At 40.9% G+C, this 22,280-nt stretch overlaps 1 protein-coding gene across 1 annotated transcript in view; it reads left to right on the top strand.

The window, feature by feature from the left end:
• lrrc4ca (leucine rich repeat containing 4C, genome duplicate a) overlaps nucleotides 1–21,812 on the top strand; it is a 63,792-nt gene extending 41,980 nt beyond the window's left edge. The window contains exons 2-3 of the mRNA XM_061676639.1: nucleotides 4,439–4,512; nucleotides 19,013–21,812. Of these exons, the coding sequence (XP_061532623.1) occupies nucleotides 19,064–21,004 (1,941 nt within the window). The 5' untranslated portion in view covers nucleotides 4,439–4,512; nucleotides 19,013–19,063 and the 3' untranslated portion in view covers nucleotides 21,005–21,812. The remainder of the gene's footprint in view (nucleotides 1–4,438; nucleotides 4,513–19,012) is intronic.
• The last annotated feature ends 468 nt before the right edge of the window (nucleotides 21,813–22,280 follow it).

Here is a 22,280-nt window from a genome sequence, read left to right as displayed (position 1 = left end):
ACCAAACACGGTGGCCGACTGGTTAGAAGCGTCAGTCTCACAGTTCTGAGGAGCGTGGTTCAATCGCCGACCCCGCCTGTGTGGAGTTTGCATGTTCTCCCCGTGCGTGCGTGGGTTTTTCTCCGGGCACGACTGAGGCAAACAAGTCGGCCACCGTGCCGCCATAACAGAGATATTTATAGTAATTTAAAAAATGGAAGAAAAGAACATCAGTATATGTCTTCGTTCAGCACAGTTTACATGTTCAAAGGGATTAGGAAGAAGTAAAAAAACGGCATTAGTTAGTAGGACTAGTTCTTCGAATTTGAGTTTTCATCTTGGAGCTCCTTTGATAGGCCTACGCTACAGCCACTTCAGTTGCAGCTTGTTTTTGTTGCTGCCTTCACCTTTGTCTGCCAATTCAGGTGATTAGCTTGGCCACGGGAGAATATTTCCTTTTTTTGCCTTTAAAAAGTCATGTTCCTTAACATCAATAGGCCTGGAAAACCATTGAAAACAGCCATCATGGATGTTGGCAAAATAAAAGAAAATACACTTTTACATTAACTTACTGTAAGTAATGAATCAGCTTGAGAAAATTTGCACATCATTGTCAATATCATTTTCTATGTCTCTACCAGCTTTGCACGTTTTTGCCCATTCTTTTTTTTTTTTTCGCAAAATAAATAAAACTCAGCCTGATTGGATGGAGAGCCTCAGTAAACAGCACATTTAAATGCTATATTCCTCTCCCCACATAGTGCTTTTTTTTTGCAAAATAGATCAAACTCAGCCTGACTGGATGGAGAGCCTCAGTAAACAGCACATTTAAATGCTATATTCCCCTCCCCACATAATGCTTTGCATTTAGGCCAAAGTTGAACTTTGGTCTCATCTGACTAAAGCACCTTCTTCCACATGTTTGCGGTGTCCTTTACATGGCTTGTGGAAAATTGCAAACGGGAATTCTTATGTTTTTCTTTCAACTATGACTTTCTTCTTGCCACGCTTCCATAAAGGCCATATATGTGGAGTGCATAACGTGTCGTTGTCCTCTGGACAGCATCTCCCACCTGACCTGTGGATTTCTGCAGCTCCTCCGGTGTTTTTTTTCCACATCCATTGGCATCGTGTATGAAGTCAAATTCACTTAAATGTTGTCATTGTCCAAATACTTTTGAACTTAACTGAATTTTAATGATTTCCAAATTCTTTTGCTGCCCTTTTAAAACCGTTCTGTCGTTGGCCTATTCAGCGTTTAAACTTGAGCGATAACGAATTGCACTTGCAAGAGGACTGAGACCTCCTCTTCCAACAGTTGCAATCTGCTTTTTTTTGGTGAGTAACTGAGATTGCTCACACTTGACCAATGCCAGCAGTTTGTTTCACTTAACAAAACATGACAAGTGTTTTTTTGGTTTTTGTTGGCACTTATCTTCATTTGTATTTTCCTTTTCTCCCGCTTGAAGACCTTCATTTCTCAGTATTACCTCACATTTCCTCTTTTCACATCATACCTTGCTATACTTTTTACATTGCTTTTTTTTTCTTCCTAAGACTGTCTCCATTTCCTCTGTGGAACTGTAGCGATTCTTACTTATCAGTGATTCGTATTACATATTCTTATCGGCTTAGCGTGTTAATCCTCCTGTATCTCAGTGGAAGTATGGCAAGCCTTCTGAGGCATTTTACAGAGGCTAGAATGATAGACATTTCGTGAAATAAATTGAATATGAGTAGTTTTCTCTTTCAGATGTGTACTATGCAACATACTGTATGGTACGCCTTCCATCTAATGCACCTCTCCCTAAATCTGCCTTTTAGCAGACATTTTTCTGATCGAACCCATTAGGCCTCCTCTGAGTATTTCCCTATTTGTCCCCCTTAATGTTCTATTCACCAACTATTCATCTTCACTTAGTCCTCTCATCCCTAATGAAAAGGCCTTGATGAAAACAGACCATAATGTCTTAAAGGACTGAAAAGTTAAAAAGGCCAACAAATTACCTTATGAACAACAGAAAGCTGGAAAACTTAAAGGAGACATATTGGGCTTTTTTTCACAATTGATAACATGTCGGTGACAGGCTTTTATCGAAATACCCCAAAGATCAAGAAATATACACACCATAGTTCTTGCTGAGGTGAAATCAGCTCATTTTAGGGGTGGATCTGTCTCATGCATTGAGCCAGCCCTCATCCTGCTGTATAAACTGGGCAAATGGCAAGCCTGCCTGTCATTGAATGACCACCAGTGAGCTGGATCTCACCAGGCGAGTGTGCTGAAATAGGAAATGTTTTCAGACATAGAAAGAAAACAAAAGATGTACTTGGTTGTTTAATTTCACACTTGATTGTTGAATAGGCACTCAAAACACCCAGCTACTGTATTTGTATATACGACAATAAAATGGCAGATTTCATAATAGTCGCCTCAAATGCTGCCGCTTTCGAAGACATTTAGGAAAATTAAATTTTTTCAACTGCACTTTGTTCCCTTTCTGTTCTCGCTTGACTGCATTTTATCATCTTATCCCCCAGCCTGAAGCAACTTCAATCCTACTGGATTTGTAAACAGGTTATGTTTTTTTCTTTTCTTTTTTTAAATCCAGCACAACTACAAAAAATCTGGCAATAGTTGTCACTGGTATAGCACCACATTAGGGTGGCATATTTGTCTCTATAGTCCAGGCAAGCCTGGCTATCAGAACTGTGATTATTGAAACAGTACATGCAAACACACACACAAACACACACATGCGTACATGCACGCACACACACACACATTGTGTCTCCTGGAGATGAATAGAATAAAAGTCTGTTTACCAACAAAGGTTGTATACTCCCAAGATCTGTCTTCATTAAAATAATTGATTTTGCTGCATTTTAATTTAATGTAGTCACACATCATGCAATTAATATAATTGAGTTATGAAATGGCTTTCTTTGTTCCACATAATTGTTTTCTGTCTTAAGCCTATTAATTTGCTTTATCTCGTCGCCATCATCTATTTTAAAATATGAAAGGAATCCCAGTGTGCATTTGCATTGTGTCAAAGAACAACATTTGTTGATTTCATGGATCTTTTTAAACTCTTTGGTATGATATCTCATTGCTTTTAAAAGGGCACAATCTAGTATTTGTGTCACGATATTTTTCATTTAGCATCGATCCATCCCCCTTACCATCTTTGTCTCTCTTGACTTAGTGATTCAGCTTGGAAGGGACTTTCTAGGAGACACAGATGGATTTACCATTACTACTCCTTTGGGAGCCTATGCTCACCACACCATAAAACCACATACTCCAACCCGATTAAAGATCATAATTGAACGGGTGGCTCTGCAGTCAGCTGATTCAGTCTGCCATGCATTTCTGCTAATTTCCAGCAGGTGATGTGGTCTGACCTGCAGGTCAAAATATCCAGGGTTGTACCGCATGAGACATTGACATCAGGTGTGATTTGATGTTGGACTAGTACTCTTGTGGAGAAGACCATCATCTCTTTGAATAAATGGGTTATGAAGACAGCTTGAAGACAACTAGAAAAAACCCATTATATATATATATACTAAATACACTAAATACAGATAATCACTAAAATTTAAAATATCATGAATATACGGGGCCAGTACAGGTTCTGACAGGGCTACCACAAAACTTGGCTCATGGTGGCCCAATAGGGCCACCCATCAAAAAGGCTTAAACGTCAGACCCTGCTTCATTAGAAGATGAATAATCTTTACTGCCATGAACATGCATGCAGACAGAATTTGTTCTTTCCATTTTACCCATCACAGTGAACACACACACTTCTTAGTGGAACACACTGGAACAGAGGGCAACTTAAGCACCAAGTGAGCAGTTTGGGGCCAGTTGTCTGGGAGATGTTGATGGATAGTCCAGTCAGGGTCTTGAACCTAGGACCCCACAGTAGCAGGGGATGATCTTATCCATTGGGCCACAGCTGACAGGTTGTCTGCTAGAAAAATTCTTATGCAGACATCTTTTGGAACATTTGTTTTTTTTTTTGATGATGATAGAACCCGTCCCCCCCCCCCCCCCTCCATGCTACTCAGGAATTGTTGTTAAGAGAATTGATAAGGAATTTGGATCGATTAGCAGAATCAACGGCATTGCTATTGATAAAATCTTATCAATTCCCACCCCTAGTGAGGATGTGTTTGAAATGCTAGATGTGATACGGCCTCGAATGCCCTTCCCTTTTAGCAACGTACTGTCAGAGGCAGCGTGGGACAGTCAATATGTGCCGCACATACATAGTGCTGTAGTGCACAGAAAGGACAAGGCTGTCCCATAACATACAAGTCATAATAATTTCATTCGCGGTGCATTATTCATGCTGTGCTCCACGGAGAATACTCATGTATGGAATGTAGAGTATACATACAGTATATTGAAGTAGCAATAATTGTATTTTGCCTCTTGTATTTTCAGGACCAGTATTACGTTGGATTTGGTGTTTAAATGAGAATGACCGGAACCCCTCTGAACTGTAATTGACTTGGCAGGTAAGACTTCACTGTTTTAAAGCATGATGCAAGCTGGGAGATACACCTTGGAGAATGTGGAGTGTGGCTTTTCCAATATCCATCCATCCATCCATTTTCTGAGCCGCTTCTCCTCACTAGGGTCGCGGGCGTGCTGGAGCCTATCCCAGCTATAATCGGGCTGGAGGCGGGGTCCCCTGAACTGGTCGCCAGCCAATCGCAGGGCACATACAAACAAACAACCATTCGCACTCACAGTCACACCTACAGGCAATTTAGTCGTCAATTAACCTACCATGCATGTTTTTGGGATGTGGGAGGAAACCGGAGTGCCCGGAGAAAACCCACGCAGGCACGGGGAGAACATGCAAACTCCACACAGGCGGGGCCGGGAATCGAACCCCGGACCTCAGAACTGTAAGGCAGACACTCCAACCAGTCGTCCACCGTGCCAGCGCTTTTCCAATAAGTAGATTAAAAATGCACACATACTCCTTCTCAGTTTTATCTGGATTATCTCTGCTAGGGGTGTTTCTTTTTGTCTACAACACTCCACAACACTAGGTGGCAATATGCTACCTTTCAGCTTCCACAGCCATGGAACATTTCCAGTTTATCTATTACATCACATCAAAACATGGTAGCTGTGGATTGCTAGCAGCAATAAAATGAATAACTTCACAGCTCTCCTCATCACGTGCATCCTTTCCGCTTTACTTACATTTGTGGATGCTCTTTTCCTCATTTTATATAAAATATGTGTAATTTCTTGTGTTATTACAGTTTCTGCAGCCTTTTATCAGGTCAACGTGGACTGCAGTTGATCCAAAGACAACATGTTTATGTCATTTCATAACAACACTTAGTAATACATATTAAAGCTCTACAACAATGCAAATATAAGTAAATATGACTAAATACAGTGCTCAACATGAATGAGTAAAAGTAACCTTTTTAGCTATTTTTTCTATAGAAGTAATAGATTTTGTATTCATCGTGATGCAGATGTAAATGAACAGTTGAATGCTTGCAGAAAGGAAAAAGAGTGGAACTGAAGAAGCGCAGTGCCAGACAGTGAACGTGGTGCACATAAAGAGTGCTGTATTGCTTGGGATAGGACTGGGTCATATATCACCATCCAAAATAATGCCAGTATTCTTTTTACGAAATCCAAAAATTTAATGATGTGAAACTGCGAGTGACAAGTACATACATACTTTCAGTCTGTAAACATGTTCTGTCAATATTGTATCACTATGAAATTAATTGCAAATATAGTTATTACCTGTGGTAGAAGGTCAAGGCCAGCAAGGCCTCCTCTGCTGGCCAAAATACTGTACTATCAGAAGCACTGACCTACATTTATAACCTAAATTATAATAGTATGCTTTTATGTATGTAGTATTTCAATCATATGAATATAAACAATATTTGAAGAGGGGACAACACCAAATTTTCAGAATCAGAATCAGCTTTTTCGGTATTAAAGTAGTATTTCACAAAACACACAAGGAATTTCTCTCTGGTTGTTGGAGCCACTCTAGTATGACAACAAACAGCCACTATGGCAAAGGTATGCAGTCATTGAGCAATGAATGTGTACCACTAGTCTGGTGATGCTGATATAATGGCAATTGTGCAAATGATGCAGAGTCCTCAAGCAAGTTAGAGCAATTTAAAAAGTGACTAATAGTGCAATGATCTGCTACAGTGACGATTGTGCATATGGTGCGGAGAGTTCTCAAACACGTAAGTGGCCAGAAGTAATCAACAACAGTATGCAAATAGTGCAGCGTGATAAAACAGTGAGTGGACGACTAATGTAGAAGTGTCTCAACAGAGATGTGCAAAATTGGCAGCGTGTTACAATGAAATTGTAATTCAACTGTTGAAGAGGTTGATGGCAAGAGGGATGAAGCTGTTGGAACGTCTGCTGGATTTAGTTTGCTTCGTTCCATAGCTCCTACCTGAGGGAAGGAGATGGAAGAGGTGGTGACCAGGATGTGGAGGGTCCAAGAGGATTTTGCATGCCCTTGTCTTAGAACCCCAAAGCAGACTCAACAAAAATAAGGCAATCAAACAGAATTTATTGAACCAAGGAAGCAGGATAAACATGATACACCAAGTAAGTAAGTTAACAAGTGAAAAGCAACAACTACAAAAGGTTGATGTGAACAAACATCAGTAAAATACAAACCTGAACTCAAAGAGGTGGAAGGAGCAACAGCAGAAGGAAGACACCAACGAGAGAACTATGCCAACAAAATCTCGTCTACACAATAATAGAAACCTATTTTCGCAAACCTGATCTAATCTGGATTAAAAAATGTTTAAGTAAGTAAGTAAGCAAGCAAGTAAGTCAATATTTTATTTCATAGGTCATTATATTCTCAGAGCAGTGAATTGATCGCCTTTCTTCCAAGCAGTTTAACAGTTAACTGTTTGATTGAGTATAAATCAACTAGTCATGCCTGAGGAGTGGGGTGTGGGGGTGATGTGCTAAAGAGGTGACTGTTATTGTCATGCTGGTCATCTGTGAGCTGTCTTCAATAAATAGGGAATGTGCAGTGTGCATGTGTAAGGGATGCCAGCTCACGCAATGCAAAAGTACTTTAAAACTCACTCCTCGAGAGCCTCAACAGTAGTGACAGCCGGTGAGTTAGCAGTCTACGCTCTTAGCCTGCCGGTTAGCGCACTTGATTCTGATCCTGGAGGATGGTCGTAAAGTAGGTTTCAGACTCAGGGAGGACCATGCCAGATGACCACTGTCACACATACACTCCAATGTAGAATAAGTTCCTAAGTTTTTATGTGAGTGACTTTTGTCCTACACCGAGCAGGCTCCATTCACGTATGAAAAATGAACTAAGGTTCACATAACTGCAGAAATTCTACTACATCGACCCACAAATACTCGTTTAATAAGACTGGTAGGTGCCATTTGCGCACACATTCACACCTAAGGACAATTTAGAGTCTTCAATTAACCTACCATGCATGTTCTTGGGATGAAACCGGAGTGCCTGGAGAAAACCCACGCAGGCACGGGGAGAACATGCAAACTCCACACAGACGGGGCCGAGGATGGAACCCCAGTCCTCAGAACTGTGAGGCAAACGCTCTAACCAGTCCACCACCGTGCCGCCCAGTTTTAATCAGTCATGCAAAATGAGAATCCAATCAAACCCCTTTGATTGTCTAGTAAGCATGTATTGTATTGCTTTGTAATGAAGTGTAATCTCCTCTGGTACTTCAATTTGGATTTGATGATTTATCTCTGTCGGTGTCAAATATGAGGAAGAAAATAGGGCAATTGGATTGTTTATTCGAATGAGAGTAATTCATGGTTACAAAAGTGCCTCTTAGTCACATTAATGAAGAATGTTCTCCTTCGAAAATATTTTTCTGCCTTTGTCTAAACCTGCATTTCATACATATCATGACAACTATACTGCAATATTTGTACAAATATTGTTTGAAAAAGTGTAAAATAAGCACATATACATTGCTCACACAATTACACTCATCATGCACAATCATTTATGTGCACAGTAATTTTATCTTATCTACTCTTATATTACAAGACAAAATAAATTCCATATCACAGTGTCATCATACAGTGTTTTAACTAAAGCATTCTGATACAAATAATTTTCCTAGTAATCCATTTTTACAATTATGTATTGTATTACAAAAGAATCAATGTACAATGAACATATGTTCATTCAGGAAACCGGAGTAAACAACCAGAAACTGTTAAACTGCTTACAACATACAAGGCCTTCACAAAAAAAATATGTGGCGAGTTAACACCTATAGCTGCCAACACTAAAAGACAAGTATGTTATAATGTTTTTTTTGTTACGATCAAATTTGTGGTTTTATTCTCTCTTAATGGTATATATAGTAAGTCCTTGATTATGTATCCTGTATTATATTGTCTTGTAGATGTATTTTATTGCTTTTTTACATCATGGCCAGGCGACTACAGATGAAAACTAGCCTTCTGGCTAATTCTGGCTTTTGTAACCATGTGTACTTAATGTGTTTTATGAAATTGCATTGTCCCCTTTCAAATAAACTGATTAATAATAATAATGTCATCCCATTTACGCAGTATTCCTGAATGCACCTTGCGCACTCATGCAGCTGCGACCTGCCTGCTAACAGTAGCTTCATTCCGAAGAACGAAATAGGAAATGCAGCAGGTGTACATTGTTTTCTGTGTCCTCTTTCATAGTTATCATACAAGAAGATAAGTATACAACACTCTGGCCTGTTGTTTGAAGCGTTATAATTTATCGTAACATCGGTGCTAATTTTAGTACCATGTCCAAACAGGTCCCTCTGCTAGTCAATTTTAATATTATAGTTGATTCACTGTATATTACAGTACAACAACATAGATGTGACTCTGCGATGTGACTATTGCGCAAATGTACACCACGATGACGATGCTTAAACAGTATATTGTGCAGCCCTACTGCAGTGCTGCCAACCCATAATAATTCACTTCCAGAACAATTTGTCAAAATCTTTCAGAATTTCCATATTTTCAAAATTTGGTCAAGAACATTTCAGTGTGACAGTCATAATCATAATCGTTAATAAATTATGGCTTCAATATTTGTCATTTTAATGTTTTTCAACCTTGTAATAGTGGACACATTTTCAGTCTGACTCAAAGTACTAGTATATGAACATAATCTTTATGTGTGTGGTGTTCTGTGTTGATATAATCGGAGTACATCACACACAATACGACCAAACCTGTTGACTGGATAAACGTTGCTGCTTTGCAGGCCAATCAGCTCAATAAGGAGGCAATAAAACTATTATTTCTATACCATACACTTTTTGTCAGGAGCTGCAATTGTAACTGGGACGACTTGCACCTGCCTCACAGGTCCTGAAATTAGGAAACACTATATTTTTGGTTAGAATTAGTTACAGTACATACTATATTATAGTAAGAGCCATACTTGGAAAAAAAAAAAATATTTTCATTAGTTATTAAAAGCCAAGCTTGACTTTTCAGATGCTTTGCTGTGCTACTCCTCAGTTGAGCCATTGTTGCGTGGGTGTAACGACTCCTCGATGAAGGACATGTTACGTGCATGGGTCCTTGAACATGTCAGCAGTGGAAGAGTTTGAAAATGTTCACGTTCACAGATAGAGTGCATGGAGTGTGTCTACATGATTCTATTCCACACTTATTGATTCACTCTTGTGATGCCCAGCCACTCTTTTATATTAAAACCACAGCTGGTATTTTGCTAACCAGGATCTGATGGATTGTGTCTTGGATTACAAATGCACCAAAATTACATTTGATTCATGCAGTTTACTGAAACAGACTCAGTGTTTCGAAACAAAGTTTTGCTTATGATATGCTGCTTTTTTCCCCCCCTCCCAGGTTATCACAAGCACAAATTCTATCACAGCTACGTCGACCTTTGCTCGCAACTTCCGAGCGACCTTAGCACACATTTGTAAGGCTCAGTGTGATGCATACTAACCCTGACCTCAATGCAATGCCAGAGTGTGAACAATATTAAGGACTGACACTGTCATCCTTGAAGAGTCGTCAACATCAATTTTCTGGCCACAGCCACTTTGATAAGAAAGATCATTGTATCACTACCACTTGTCAGTTTAGGAGAGGTACATATGCAAAAAAAATGTATAGATTCAAATGTGCCGATTTAAAATCAGTGACCTGTTATAATACAGTAATATAATAATACAATAATGTTAACATCTCAAATGTTTGAATGATTATATGTACAAAGTTGTACTCATCTAGGACTTGAAGAACTTTTGGAGCGCAATGAAAGTACATTTAGCAGTGTTGGGCAGTAGCGGGAGCTCATGTTGCACTACCCCTAGCTTACCTACATTTGTAGCATACTCCCTGTTTACAACATCAAATAGCTTTTTAGTAGCAAAGCTTTTTTTGTGATCACAAAGCCACAGCATGGTAGCGTTCAGACGCTACATTACCCAAGGCACTTGTTAATCTTAATTTTAAAATGGTTTTGCTTTATTTATTATGATTATTTTTTTCACATCCCTCAAGGGGAAATGCAACTACCACACTGATGTATACTTTGTGTAGCACACCACTCACAGAACTAGCTCACACAAATTCAGGCATACAAGGAGAGATTCAGAGGGAGAGAGGTACACAAAGATTACTGCATCACTTCAGCTTGGGTGGTGGGGACGATGCCTTGCTCCAGGGCACCTGACAGTCGCCAGCAAGCAGACGAGCATCTCTCCAACACCTTGCTGCCAATTTTACATTTGTGTCCATAAGGGGACTTGAACCTCTGGCCTCCAACTCCAAAGTCCTTACAGACTGAGCTACTACCACTCCAAATGCATCATTAAACAAATATCTTCCATTTGATGTCTTGTATCACGTAGAAAAACACCTCCCTTATAATTGTGGATTATGGAAAGTGCGCAACTAGATACACATGGCAGAGGTGGGTGGAGCTCGTCAATCACAATGGGCTATGCCCAAACAAATTTATTCTAATTATTGAGTCCTCCCAGAACACGACAGGGTACTGTATCTTCTGGTGTTTACAGTGCAACCCCAAAAACAAACTTATGTCAACATTCAAGATGTCAGCACGAATATAAGCACACACGTGTATGTCCCGAAGTTAACGCAACAATTGTCAGTTAAGCTCAGCAAACATTAACAAATAAAGTCGTGATAGCTAGCAACTTATTTGGAGCAAAAATTATAAAACTGTAGGTGTGTGTGTGTGTGTGTGTGTGTGTGTGCATGCATGCGTGTGTGGGGCGTGTGTCTATTTAAATAACTAAGCTATTTTAGCTAGCTACCTTTCTTTTGTGGGTAGGTTCAGTGTAGTTAAGCTACACTTATTGTAGAATGAAGAATTTTCCAACTAGCTTGCCAACACAGCTGAATAAAGTTGTAGCTGTTCACTTATTGATTTTGTCCTGGATGAATTATAAAATCATGGCAGGTCTGTGATCTCAGTGTTCTTGCTTATGATTGTTTAGACAGGGAGCTAAGAAATCATTCAGGCTCATTGCTATTGAAGAAGAAGAAAAGTAGCAGAAAGTAGCACAACGTTTGGTCCAAAGTACATAAAATGCCTGTGTGTGCTACCCATAATCATCACCCACTTTAGTTACAGTCAATCTTTCAACATTACATTCAATATTATGCAGTGTATGTGTGTTAATGAGTCGGAGACGAATGATTTTATCCGGATTAACTACAGTTCCAACTGGGATGTATTGAAACAAAAATTATTCACTATCAAATTAATTACAAGGAAACTGCTAACTGTCATTGATTGTTTAGTGGTTCACATGCTTGACTTTCATGCAGTCAAGCGTGGGATCGTATTCAACATTTAACATTATGTGACTGTGAGTGTGAATGCTTGCCTGTCTCTTTGTACACTGTGATTGAATGGTGACAAATCCAGGGTATAATCTGTCGTTCTTTGATCGGCTCCATTCCCCAGAACCCTGAACAGAGTAAGCAATTTAAAATGGAAGGCTAGATTGTAGCCACAAACAGCATTGCTGCCTATCACTGATCAATGTACTATATAAACAGACACGAGTTCTAGGACTGTAACCCAAACTATCAATAACCTTTGTAGAAGGAATGCATTTTACAGGTGGAAAAACAATTTCCCAGGCAATATTGACTTATTTGAGCTGCTGCAGTTTTAACCCTGTCTCCTCGTCCATCCAAAAGTGGACACCTTAAGATTTAGACATGGTTGCTTCCTATTCCTATTCCTATTATTCAGGGTTGCTGGAGAGGGAGAGGGACCGCCGGGAAGTCAAATCTCAGATTCAGGAGGAGCAGTGTGGTTTTCGTCCTGGCCGTTGAACAGTGGACCAGCTCTACACCCTCGGCAGAGTCCTCGAGGGCGCATGGGAGTTCGCCCAACCAGTCTACATGTGTTTTGTGGACTCAGAAAAGGCATTCGACCGTGTCCCTCGGGGGGTCCTGTGGGGGGTGTTTCGGGGGTATGGGGTACCGAACCCCCAGATACGGGCTGTTCGATCCCTGTACGACCGGAGTCAGAGTTTGGTCCGCATATCCGGCAGTAAGTCGGACTCGTTTCCGGTGAGGGTTGGACTCCGCTAAGGCTGCTTTTTGTCACCGATTCTGTTCATAACTTTTATGGACAGAATTTCAAGGTGCAGCTGAGGCATAGGGGGGGTCTGGTTTGGTGGCCTCAGTATTGCATCTCTGCTTTTTGCAGATGATTTGGTTCTGTTGGGTTCATAAAGCCGGGATGTCCAACTCTCACTGGAGCGGTTCGCAGCCGAGTGTGAAGCGGTTGTGATGAGAATCAGCACCTCCAAATCTGAGACCATGGTCCTGAGTCGGAAAAGGGTGGCGTGCCCTCTCCGGGTTGGGGATGAGATCCTGCCCCAAGTGGAGGAGTTCAAGTATCTTGGGGTCTTGTTCACGAGTGAGGGAAGAATGGAACGGGAGATCGGCAGGCAGATCGGTGCAGTGATACGGACTTTGTATCAGTCCGTTGTGGTAAAGAAGGAGCTAAGCCGAAAGGCGAAGCTCTCAATTTAACGGTCGATCTACGTTCCTACCCTCACCCATGGTCACAAGCTCTGGGTCGTGACCGAAAGAACGAAATCCCGGATACAAGCACCCCAAATGAGTTTCCTCCGCAGGGTGTCCGGGCTCTCCCTTAGAGATAGGGTGAGAAGCTCAGTCATCCGGGAGGATCTCAGAGTAGAGCCGCTGCTCTTCCACATCGAGAGGAGCCAGATGAGGTGCCTGGGGCATCTGATTCAGATGCCTCCCGGACGCCTTCCTGGTGAGGTGTTCCGAGCACGTCCCACCAGGACCCTGGGGACGACCCAGGACATGCTGGAGAGACTACGTCTTTCGGCTGGCCTGGAAATGCCTCGGGATCCCCCCGGATGAGCTGGATGAAGTGGCTGGGAGGGGGAAGTCTGGGCGTCCCTGCTAAAGCTACTGCCCAGGCGATCCGACCTCAGATAAGCGGTAGACAATGGATGGACGGATGGATGGATGGATGGATGGCTTCCTATTAAAATCTGAAGAGACTAGAAGCATGCATTGAAAACTTGGTCCAATCTCAGGCTGATTCTGAATGCACAAGTGATTTCTACATTTCACACACATTATCCAGTGTGATGACAATTTTTAGGCAGATCAAGGTGTTTACAGTAAATGTGGTAATCATGTTAAATAATGTCAAGAAGTGTACAAAATTAAGATCTTGCCAAATAAGTCACTGATGGTGTCACAGTTAATTTGCCTGACTTCTATGCAGACAGTGTGGCTTCAACTCCCACTCAGTGGTGTGGTGGTGTGAGTGTCAAAGGTTCTCTGTGTCTACAGTGTATACAGCATGCGACTTGTGATTTACTGGCAACCAGGTTGTGGTATGCCTTTTGCGCAAAGTGAACTGGGATAGGCTCCAGCTCTTCGAGACATTGAACAGGATAAACTACAGAAAATGCATTGATAGATTGATAGATAGATGGATACAGAAATCCTTGTAGCCCCAGCCCTCAATTGGATTATATCTTAATGCTAATGAGTTGTCCCAGTCTCTTTTTGCACAGAGTATGGAATGCATATGCAATACATACATCCATCCATTTTCTGAGCCGCTTATCCTCAGAAGGGTCGCGGGAGTGCTGGAGCCTATCCCAGCTGACATCGGGCGGGGTACATACAACCTGAACTGGTTGCCAGTCAATCGCAGGGCACATACAAACAAACAACCATTCGCATTCACATTCACACCTACGGGCAATTTAGAGACGTCAATAACATATGCAATACATAAAAATTTAAAAGACGCAGTAGCTAATCTGGAAGGATGTGGGGTTTGGAGTCGGAGGATAAAAGTTCAAGTCCTGCTGCGGACAAAATGTAAAAATGGCAACTCGTTTTTGGGAAATGTCAGTCGGCCAGTCTGCTTCCTTGCTACTGTCGAGCACGGCACCGTCTCTAACCCACCAACTCAAGAAGTATAGCACTGTTTGTGCGCCTCTTCCACTCTAACACATCTCCTTGCATGCCTGCATGTGTATATATTTGGTCCTATGTGTGCAATGTGCAACACAAAATACAGTTTATACTGTCAATACAGCAGAGTGTGAGTTGAGGTTCCCCTTGAGGGATTATTATCAGTATAATAAAGATTACTTCAACTATAGTATCCTACAGACAACTGTCATAGTCTAAAAGGTTTTGACGATGTACTCAATTCCATGTTTATTAATGAAATGCATTTTACCATCTTGTTATGAATGAGACACACAAGCTGTGGGTGAAAAGGTGTCAGCCGATAGGGCTGGAGAGCAGCTGCCAGTTCGTTTCACTAGACTAGTTAGGACCAATTCAAAATACCAAGTATTTGTCGTGTCTGTTGCACTTCACTTATTAAACAACACTGAAAGAGCTAGATACTATTTTTCCAACAGATACCATTTTTCCAACAGATGTTTAAGCAATTAAAGAAGAAAAATATGGTCATCAGACTCATGAACACTAAATAAGCCGGAATCACCCATTATAATTTCACACGTACCTGATGCTTATTGCACACTGTTTATGCTGATTGCGCATTGTTTATTTTTTTTTGTCCTGAGTGAATTTATTATTTGTATTTTTATTATCACCGTCTATGTTTCATGTAGCCCCAGCAGACTGAGGAAAATTCCTAGTTGTAAATATACCTTTCACTGATAATGGCAATAAAATCGATTCTGATTCTGGTTACAGCTAAACATCTAACTATGACTACTACTACTACTACTACTACTACTACTACTACTACTACTACTACTACTAATAATAATAATAATAATAATACAGTAGATTTGGGATTCAAATCTTAGCTCCAACCTTCCTGTGTGGTGTTTTCCTGTCCTCCCCATGCTGGAGTAGGGTTTGTGTGTGTGTGTTTTATTTTTTCTAAATCCCTCCCACATTGCAAAAACATGCAATTTAGATTCATTACAAAGTCTAAATTGTCCATATACAGTATGTGAATGTAATGTGAATGGTTGTTTGTCTATACGTGCCCTGAGTTTGAGTAGCGAACAGTCCAGGGTGTACCCCGCCTCTCCTGCAAAGTCAGCAGGAAAAGGCTCCAGCTTATCTGCTACCCAAAGGGGGTTAATGCGAATGGATGGATAAACATTTACCTCGATGGGGAAATGAGGTATCAATAGTTGTAAGAATGAAAAAAAAAAAACCGTATAAATCCAAAAGCAAGATATCACTGCTTTAAAATCATGTTTTTAATGATGTGGGCATTGACACAGAAGTTGAAGCACATATTATTCAGTAGAAAGACCACTGTAAGCCATAGTGAAGACTCTGATGCTCCAACACATCTCGGGAGACTGCTCTTACAGCTTCAAAAGTATGAGCTGACCTCGCTTTGCTGATGCATATTTAAATTAAAAATGCTGAAGTGAATGTCAAATGTGCAATGTGAAGTTGAACAAACCAGAAATAAGCATGTGCTGTAAATTCTGCTCTTATAATTTATTCAACTGAAACTCACCCTATCCTACATGAGAATAGAATTGTTAAAATAGAGGAGTACAGCTATATAAATAGCATGCCAGGGATGTCATGTAACTGCCACACATTAATGCTGCATTTTTAAAACACGTATAATTGAAATTAAACCAAATCTAAAATAATAGTTTGGTTCTGTACCATACCCTTATAAATGTTATCAAAACAGATACTGTACCACCTTTTGGGATCCGTAGTTGCCACTCCAATTCTCAATATGTGCCGCCCCAAAGACATTCATCTCTTTCATTAACACTATTATTGTCAGCAGGATCACAATTGTTTGTTGAAATCATTGTCGGGTTACATTTGTGTTGCGCTTGTATGATGTCACCTAATTACTGTACATTATGTAGCTGCATTAGCTATAGTCATGGTTAAGATATACTTTGATACTTTGAGGGGATTAAGATATGCTACCTTCATACCACATTGTCAAATGCACACCAGTTAATACTTTTGTTTGGAATGCTTTTGCTTCCGTGTATTTTATTTTTTCTTTGTTAACATACAGGATGTACAGGCTCTGCTTTAATGGTCTGAAGGACTAGATAGATGATGAGTAGTTTTAGCAAGAGTTTTAGGCCTATTTTCTCCACTTACAAATATTAACATGGTATGAGTCACAGTAAGTTCAACATCAGGTACTAATAGTGGCCCATTTAAAGAATGATTTGCCCTAGTTTAGCACAAGTGAAATCCAATATTGAGGCTCAAGCCATGAGTAATGCAACACCTATTGTAAAAAAAATATGATCCAGTGAGAACTACTGCGCCGTACCTTCAACCAGCCATCTATGCCACGATGGAAAAGGGGGTGAGCAAAGGGAAGACTTGTGTTGAATGTGGTGGGTATCACTCGCACTCTCGAATCCATAAAGGACTTTAGTTTATATTTGGAACAGTTGCAAGATTGCAGGCATAATCATGAAGTGACCCAATTTGATTTATATCTCATTAATCTCTCCCTCTCTGTCCTCCCTCTTTTTCTTTCAAGTGTAGAACGCATGCTGACCTTCCCCTGTAATATATGCCACTCATTCTATAATCTTCCACCATCATTCGTCCTGCGTATCATGCAGAATGAAAGCAGTAGGTCCCTCTTCACATCATAATAAGCAGCATCAGCACAGACTCATTTTCCTCATCTACTTTTTTCTCCCCAAAATGAACTAAACCAAACCAAATTAAACTATTTACTATTAAAGAGAACAAACAAAAGGAGCAAATTCTTTAAGCCTCTTGCGAAGCGGTGGCATCACCTGAAGAACTTGAACCCCTATGGCATACATAGAATGAAGTTGACATTACTGTAAGTGATTTGTAAGGTAAAAATATGACTCCCAAGTCAAAAATCACTGATCCAAATGTGATACACTCCCTTTCAAAAGGATTGGAAAAGCAGGGCAAATTGCTTTATTTTGCAGTGGACTGAAAACAAATACAGACATGAGACAACTTTTATATTTACATCTGGATCTGATGCACAACCCAGAACATAGCACTCATTGTTTAAATCCACTTGCTTTTCATGTGAACAAAAGTTTTGGATCATTGCCTGGTCGATTCTATTACATTGATTATTCAAACAAAAAATAGTGCTCAATTATTCATTGCATGATGAAATGGAAAAAATAAACTGGACACTGGTTCATTTGTTCATTTTGTTCAAAATAGTAATGCTCCTTATTGTCCACAATCCTGCTCATTTAGGCCATCCATTTGTACTGCTGACAGATGAAGAGAAACTGATGGTTGACAATCGTACTGAAGTTGAAGAATTCTTCAATTTTCTTAATACCAGTTATTGTCTTCTGTCTATTTTAAATCAGTTTTAATCATCCATCCATCCATTTTCTGAGCCGCTTCCCCTCACAAGGGCCGCGGGCGTGCTGGAGCCTATCCCAGCTATCATCGGGCAGGAGGCGTGGTACACCCTGAACTGGTTGCCAGCCAATCACAGGGCACATACAAACAAACAACCATTCGCACTCACATTCACACCTACGGGCAATTTGGGTTGTCAATTAACCTACCGTGCATGTTTTTGGGATGTGGGAGGAAACCGGAGTGTCCGGAGAAAACCCACGCAGGCATGGGGAGAACATGCAAACTCCTCACAGGCGGGGCCGGGGATGGAACCCCGGGCCCCAGAACTGTGAGGCAGACGCTCTAACCAGTCATCCGCCGTGCCACCCAGTTTTAATCAGTCATGCAAAATGAGAATCCAATCAAATCCCTTTGATTGTCTAGTAAGCATGTATTGTATTGCTTTGTAATGAAGTGTAATCTCCTCTGGTACTTCAATTTGGATTTGATGATTTATTGCTGTCGGTGTCAAATATGAGGAAGAAAATGGGGCAATTGGATTGTTTATTCGAATGAGAGTAATTCATGGTTACAAAAGTGCCTCTTAGTCACATTAATGAAGAATGTTCTCCTTCGTAAATATTTTTCTGCCTTTGTCTAAACCTGCATTTCATACATATCATGACAACTATACTGCAATATTTCTACAAATATTGTTTGAAAAAGTGTAAAATAAGCACATATACATTGCTGACACAATTACACTCATCAAGCACAATCATTTCTGTGCACAGTATTTTTTTAAATCTATATATCTATCTCAGTAGTGTGTTGTGCTATATATTGTATGTCTGGAGTTGGATTGCATTCTCCTGATTAAAGTCCCTTAAGCCTCCAAGCAGTATGTTCTACACTGCCCCCTTCTCAATCAGATATACTCCATAAGAGAATCTGTGATTGTGCTATATGAGATGCTACTAAAACACATGCACCAAAAGCTACAATAGTTGCAGTTTATTTGTATGTACTTTGTATATGAATTTAAAAAATGCATTTGACTTGTGCATCATCTAATTTTTATTTATTTTCCTGTGTTTTATTTCATTCCAGTTGTCCCCAATCCTCTTTCCAACAAGTGGAAGACCAGTCAATGAATTATGAATGTTAAACAAGATGACCTCTCAGCAGCAGCAGATGATGCGAGGTCCTAGGTGGAACCGGGCCTTGTCTGACCCTTTGCTTGTGCTGCTCCTGGCCCTACAGCTTTTGGTGGTTGCGGGTCTGATTCGTGCTCAGACATGCCCTTCCGTCTGCTCCTGTAGTAATCAGTTCAGCAAAGTCATCTGCACACGGAGGGGCCTAAGAGAGGTCCCTGATGGCATTTCTACCAATACACGCTACCTGAATCTCCAAGAAAACCTCATCCAGGTCATTAAAGTGGACAGCTTCAAGCACCTAAGGCATTTGGAGATCCTGCAGCTGAGTAAAAACCACATACGCAAAATTGAGCTTGGGGCCTTCAACGGACTTGCAAGCCTTAATACCCTGGAGCTTTTTGATAACCGTCTCACCACGATCCCAAATGGGGCATTTGAGTACTTGTCCAAACTAAAGGAGCTATGGCTGAGGAATAATCCAATAGAGAGCATTCCTGCCTATGCTTTCAACAGGGTGCCCTCATTACGACGGCTGGACCTTGGGGAGCTTAAAAGGCTATCCTACATATCTGAGGGGGCCTTTGAAGGGCTGAGCAATCTTCGCTACTTAAATCTGGGAATGTGCAATCTGAAGGAAATTCCCAACCTTATTCCCCTGGTGAAGCTGGATGAACTGGAGATGTCAGGGAACCAGCTGTCTGTCGTCCGGCCCGGCTCTTTTAAGGGGCTCATCCATCTCCAGAAACTATGGATGATGCATGCCCAGATCCAGACTATTGAGAGAAACTCATTTGATGATCTCCAGTCACTGGTGGAGCTTAATTTAGCCCACAATAACCTTACGCTCTTGCCCCATGATCTTTTCACTCCTTTGCATCATCTGGAGAGGGTGCATTTGCACCACAACCCTTGGAATTGTAACTGTGACATCCTCTGGCTGAGTTGGTGGCTCAAGGAGATGGTACCAGCAAACACCAGCTGCTGTGCCCGCTGCAGCTCACCAGCTCACCACAAAGGCCGCTACATTGGTGAGCTTGACCAAAACTACTTTCACTGTTATGCTCCTGTTATTGTGGAGCCGCCAGCTGACCTAAATGTGACAGAGGGAAGTGCTGCAGAGTTGAAATGTCGAGCCAGCTCTTTGACTTCTGTGAGCTGGATTACACCCAATGGTTCCATCATGACACACGGTGCGTACAAGATCAGAATCTCAGTGCTGAATGATGGCACCCTGAACTTCACCAATGTTACCATGCAAGACACTGGTACATATACATGTATGGTCAGTAATTCAGCCGGTAACACAACAGCGTCTGCCACACTAAATGTGTCCTCAACTGAGAACAGCAGCTTCAGCTACTTTACCACAGTGACTGTAGAGACGATAGAAACACCACATAATGAAGGCGTCACCACGATTGTGCAACAGAAGGTTGGCCCCACCCCTTCGGTTCATATATGGAAGTCTGTTTCACCCAGTTCTACAACTACCACCACAGTGCAGACCCCTCTCTCTACTCATGCCACGGAGAAGACATACACAATCTCTGTCACTGAATTTGGTGAAGGCTCCCTAAATGGCTTGGATGAGGTCATGAAGACAACCAAGATCATAATCGGCTGTTTTGTCGCAATCACACTCATGGCAGCTGTCATGCTGATCATCTTCTACAAGATGCGGAAACAGCACCACCAGCAGAACCACCATGCGCCCACACGCACTATTGAGATCATCAATGTGGACGAGGACTGTGTAACCGGAGGACCAGGCATGGAGGGGCACCTGACTTTGCCTCCTCTTGAACATGAGCACCTCAACCATTATAACACATATAAAATAGCATATAACCACACCTCCACTATCAACTCCATACACAGCTCAGCGCATGAACCTTTGTTAATCCGGGCAAACTCAAAAGACAATGTACAAGAGACCCAAATCTGAACTTTTTTCTCTCAAATAATGGAATTACAGCAAGACTTAAACATGAATGGCCCACCGTGGGTTTGGCAAATCAGTGGTTGCTGATTTCATTTATGGACTTTGATAATTAGGGTTATGTCAGTTACAAAAAGTGTCTTTAAAAAAGTTATTTATTTAAGAACAGACTATTGTTGTTAAATGAAGGAAAATAATATTCAGAAATTTTTTTCAGCACCTAATTCAAGTTTTTCCCCCTTCCTCTCGTTATATTGGTTGACTGACATGCTTTTTAGACTATGTTTGGAGACAATAGTTCCAAAAGAAATAAAATAAGAAGACTGTTTATATTTGGTGAACTGTAAACTTTGTTTTCCCAATGAATCTAGAGCACATGACATTTTTCTCCAACTGTGGAGTAAGTGGTAAAGTATTTTGTGACTATTTGAGAACTGGATGAAATAAATATTTAAGTCCATCTGAGAACTGGATGAAATAAATATAAAGTTACCTGTTATTTCAAAGTGTTCAGCAGAATTGTCAGCAATTATATTTGTTCACACTGTCACATATGAGCAATATGTCCCAAATTCTGTAATTGAAAACGTTGAGGATAACATGTTTGATGATTAAGAATTATTTGTTACATTTTCTCCGAACTTATCATATGCATATAATTTGCATAAATGCCAACTTGCTTTACTCAATTTCCAAAAGTCCACTCTGATCTCAAACTCAAGGCAACATGGAAGAAAACTGTCAAGGAAGTGGACTGAAAGTTTCCAGCATTTCATCCTTTTCCATATTGATGCCCATAGTTTGCTCTCCATATGTTTCCAAGCTTCCTGAGCTACCTTTTTAAAGCCTGTACCCCTTATCTCATCTACAGGGCTGTAGGACTGCATGCTCTCAGGTAGACTGGTGAGTTTAAACCCTTTTATACAGCTATCTCAGCTCATTGCCTGTAATCCGCGTGCCACAATTCCACATGGGCAGTGACTGGCAGCTCTACATACACACCAGCCACTCAACTTGGCCCTGTGCAGCAGGTTTTGTGTCTGAATGTGGGGAAGCAGGCATCAACCAGATGATTATGCTACACCTGCATTACTCCCACAGCTCAATTTACATTTTAATTGAGGTGCCCATGGGCAAAGCTCTGGAAGTATCCATTTTTCAGGAAAGCATTCCAAAGAGCCCACCATGAAAAACAGTGCCAAGCACCATAACTTCAGGGGCTAAGCAGGCAATCAGTTAAGCCCAACACTTTGAATTCAGTATATTCAACTTAGAATTGTGT

This window comes from Phycodurus eques, chromosome 5, assembly GCF_024500275.1.
Source record: "Phycodurus eques isolate BA_2022a chromosome 5, UOR_Pequ_1.1, whole genome shotgun sequence".
In the NCBI taxonomy this organism is placed as follows: Eukaryota; Metazoa; Chordata; class Actinopteri; order Syngnathiformes; family Syngnathidae; genus Phycodurus; species Phycodurus eques.
The sequence above is the reverse complement of the archived record's forward strand: the minus strand, read 5'-3'. Positions and strand labels throughout refer to the sequence as shown.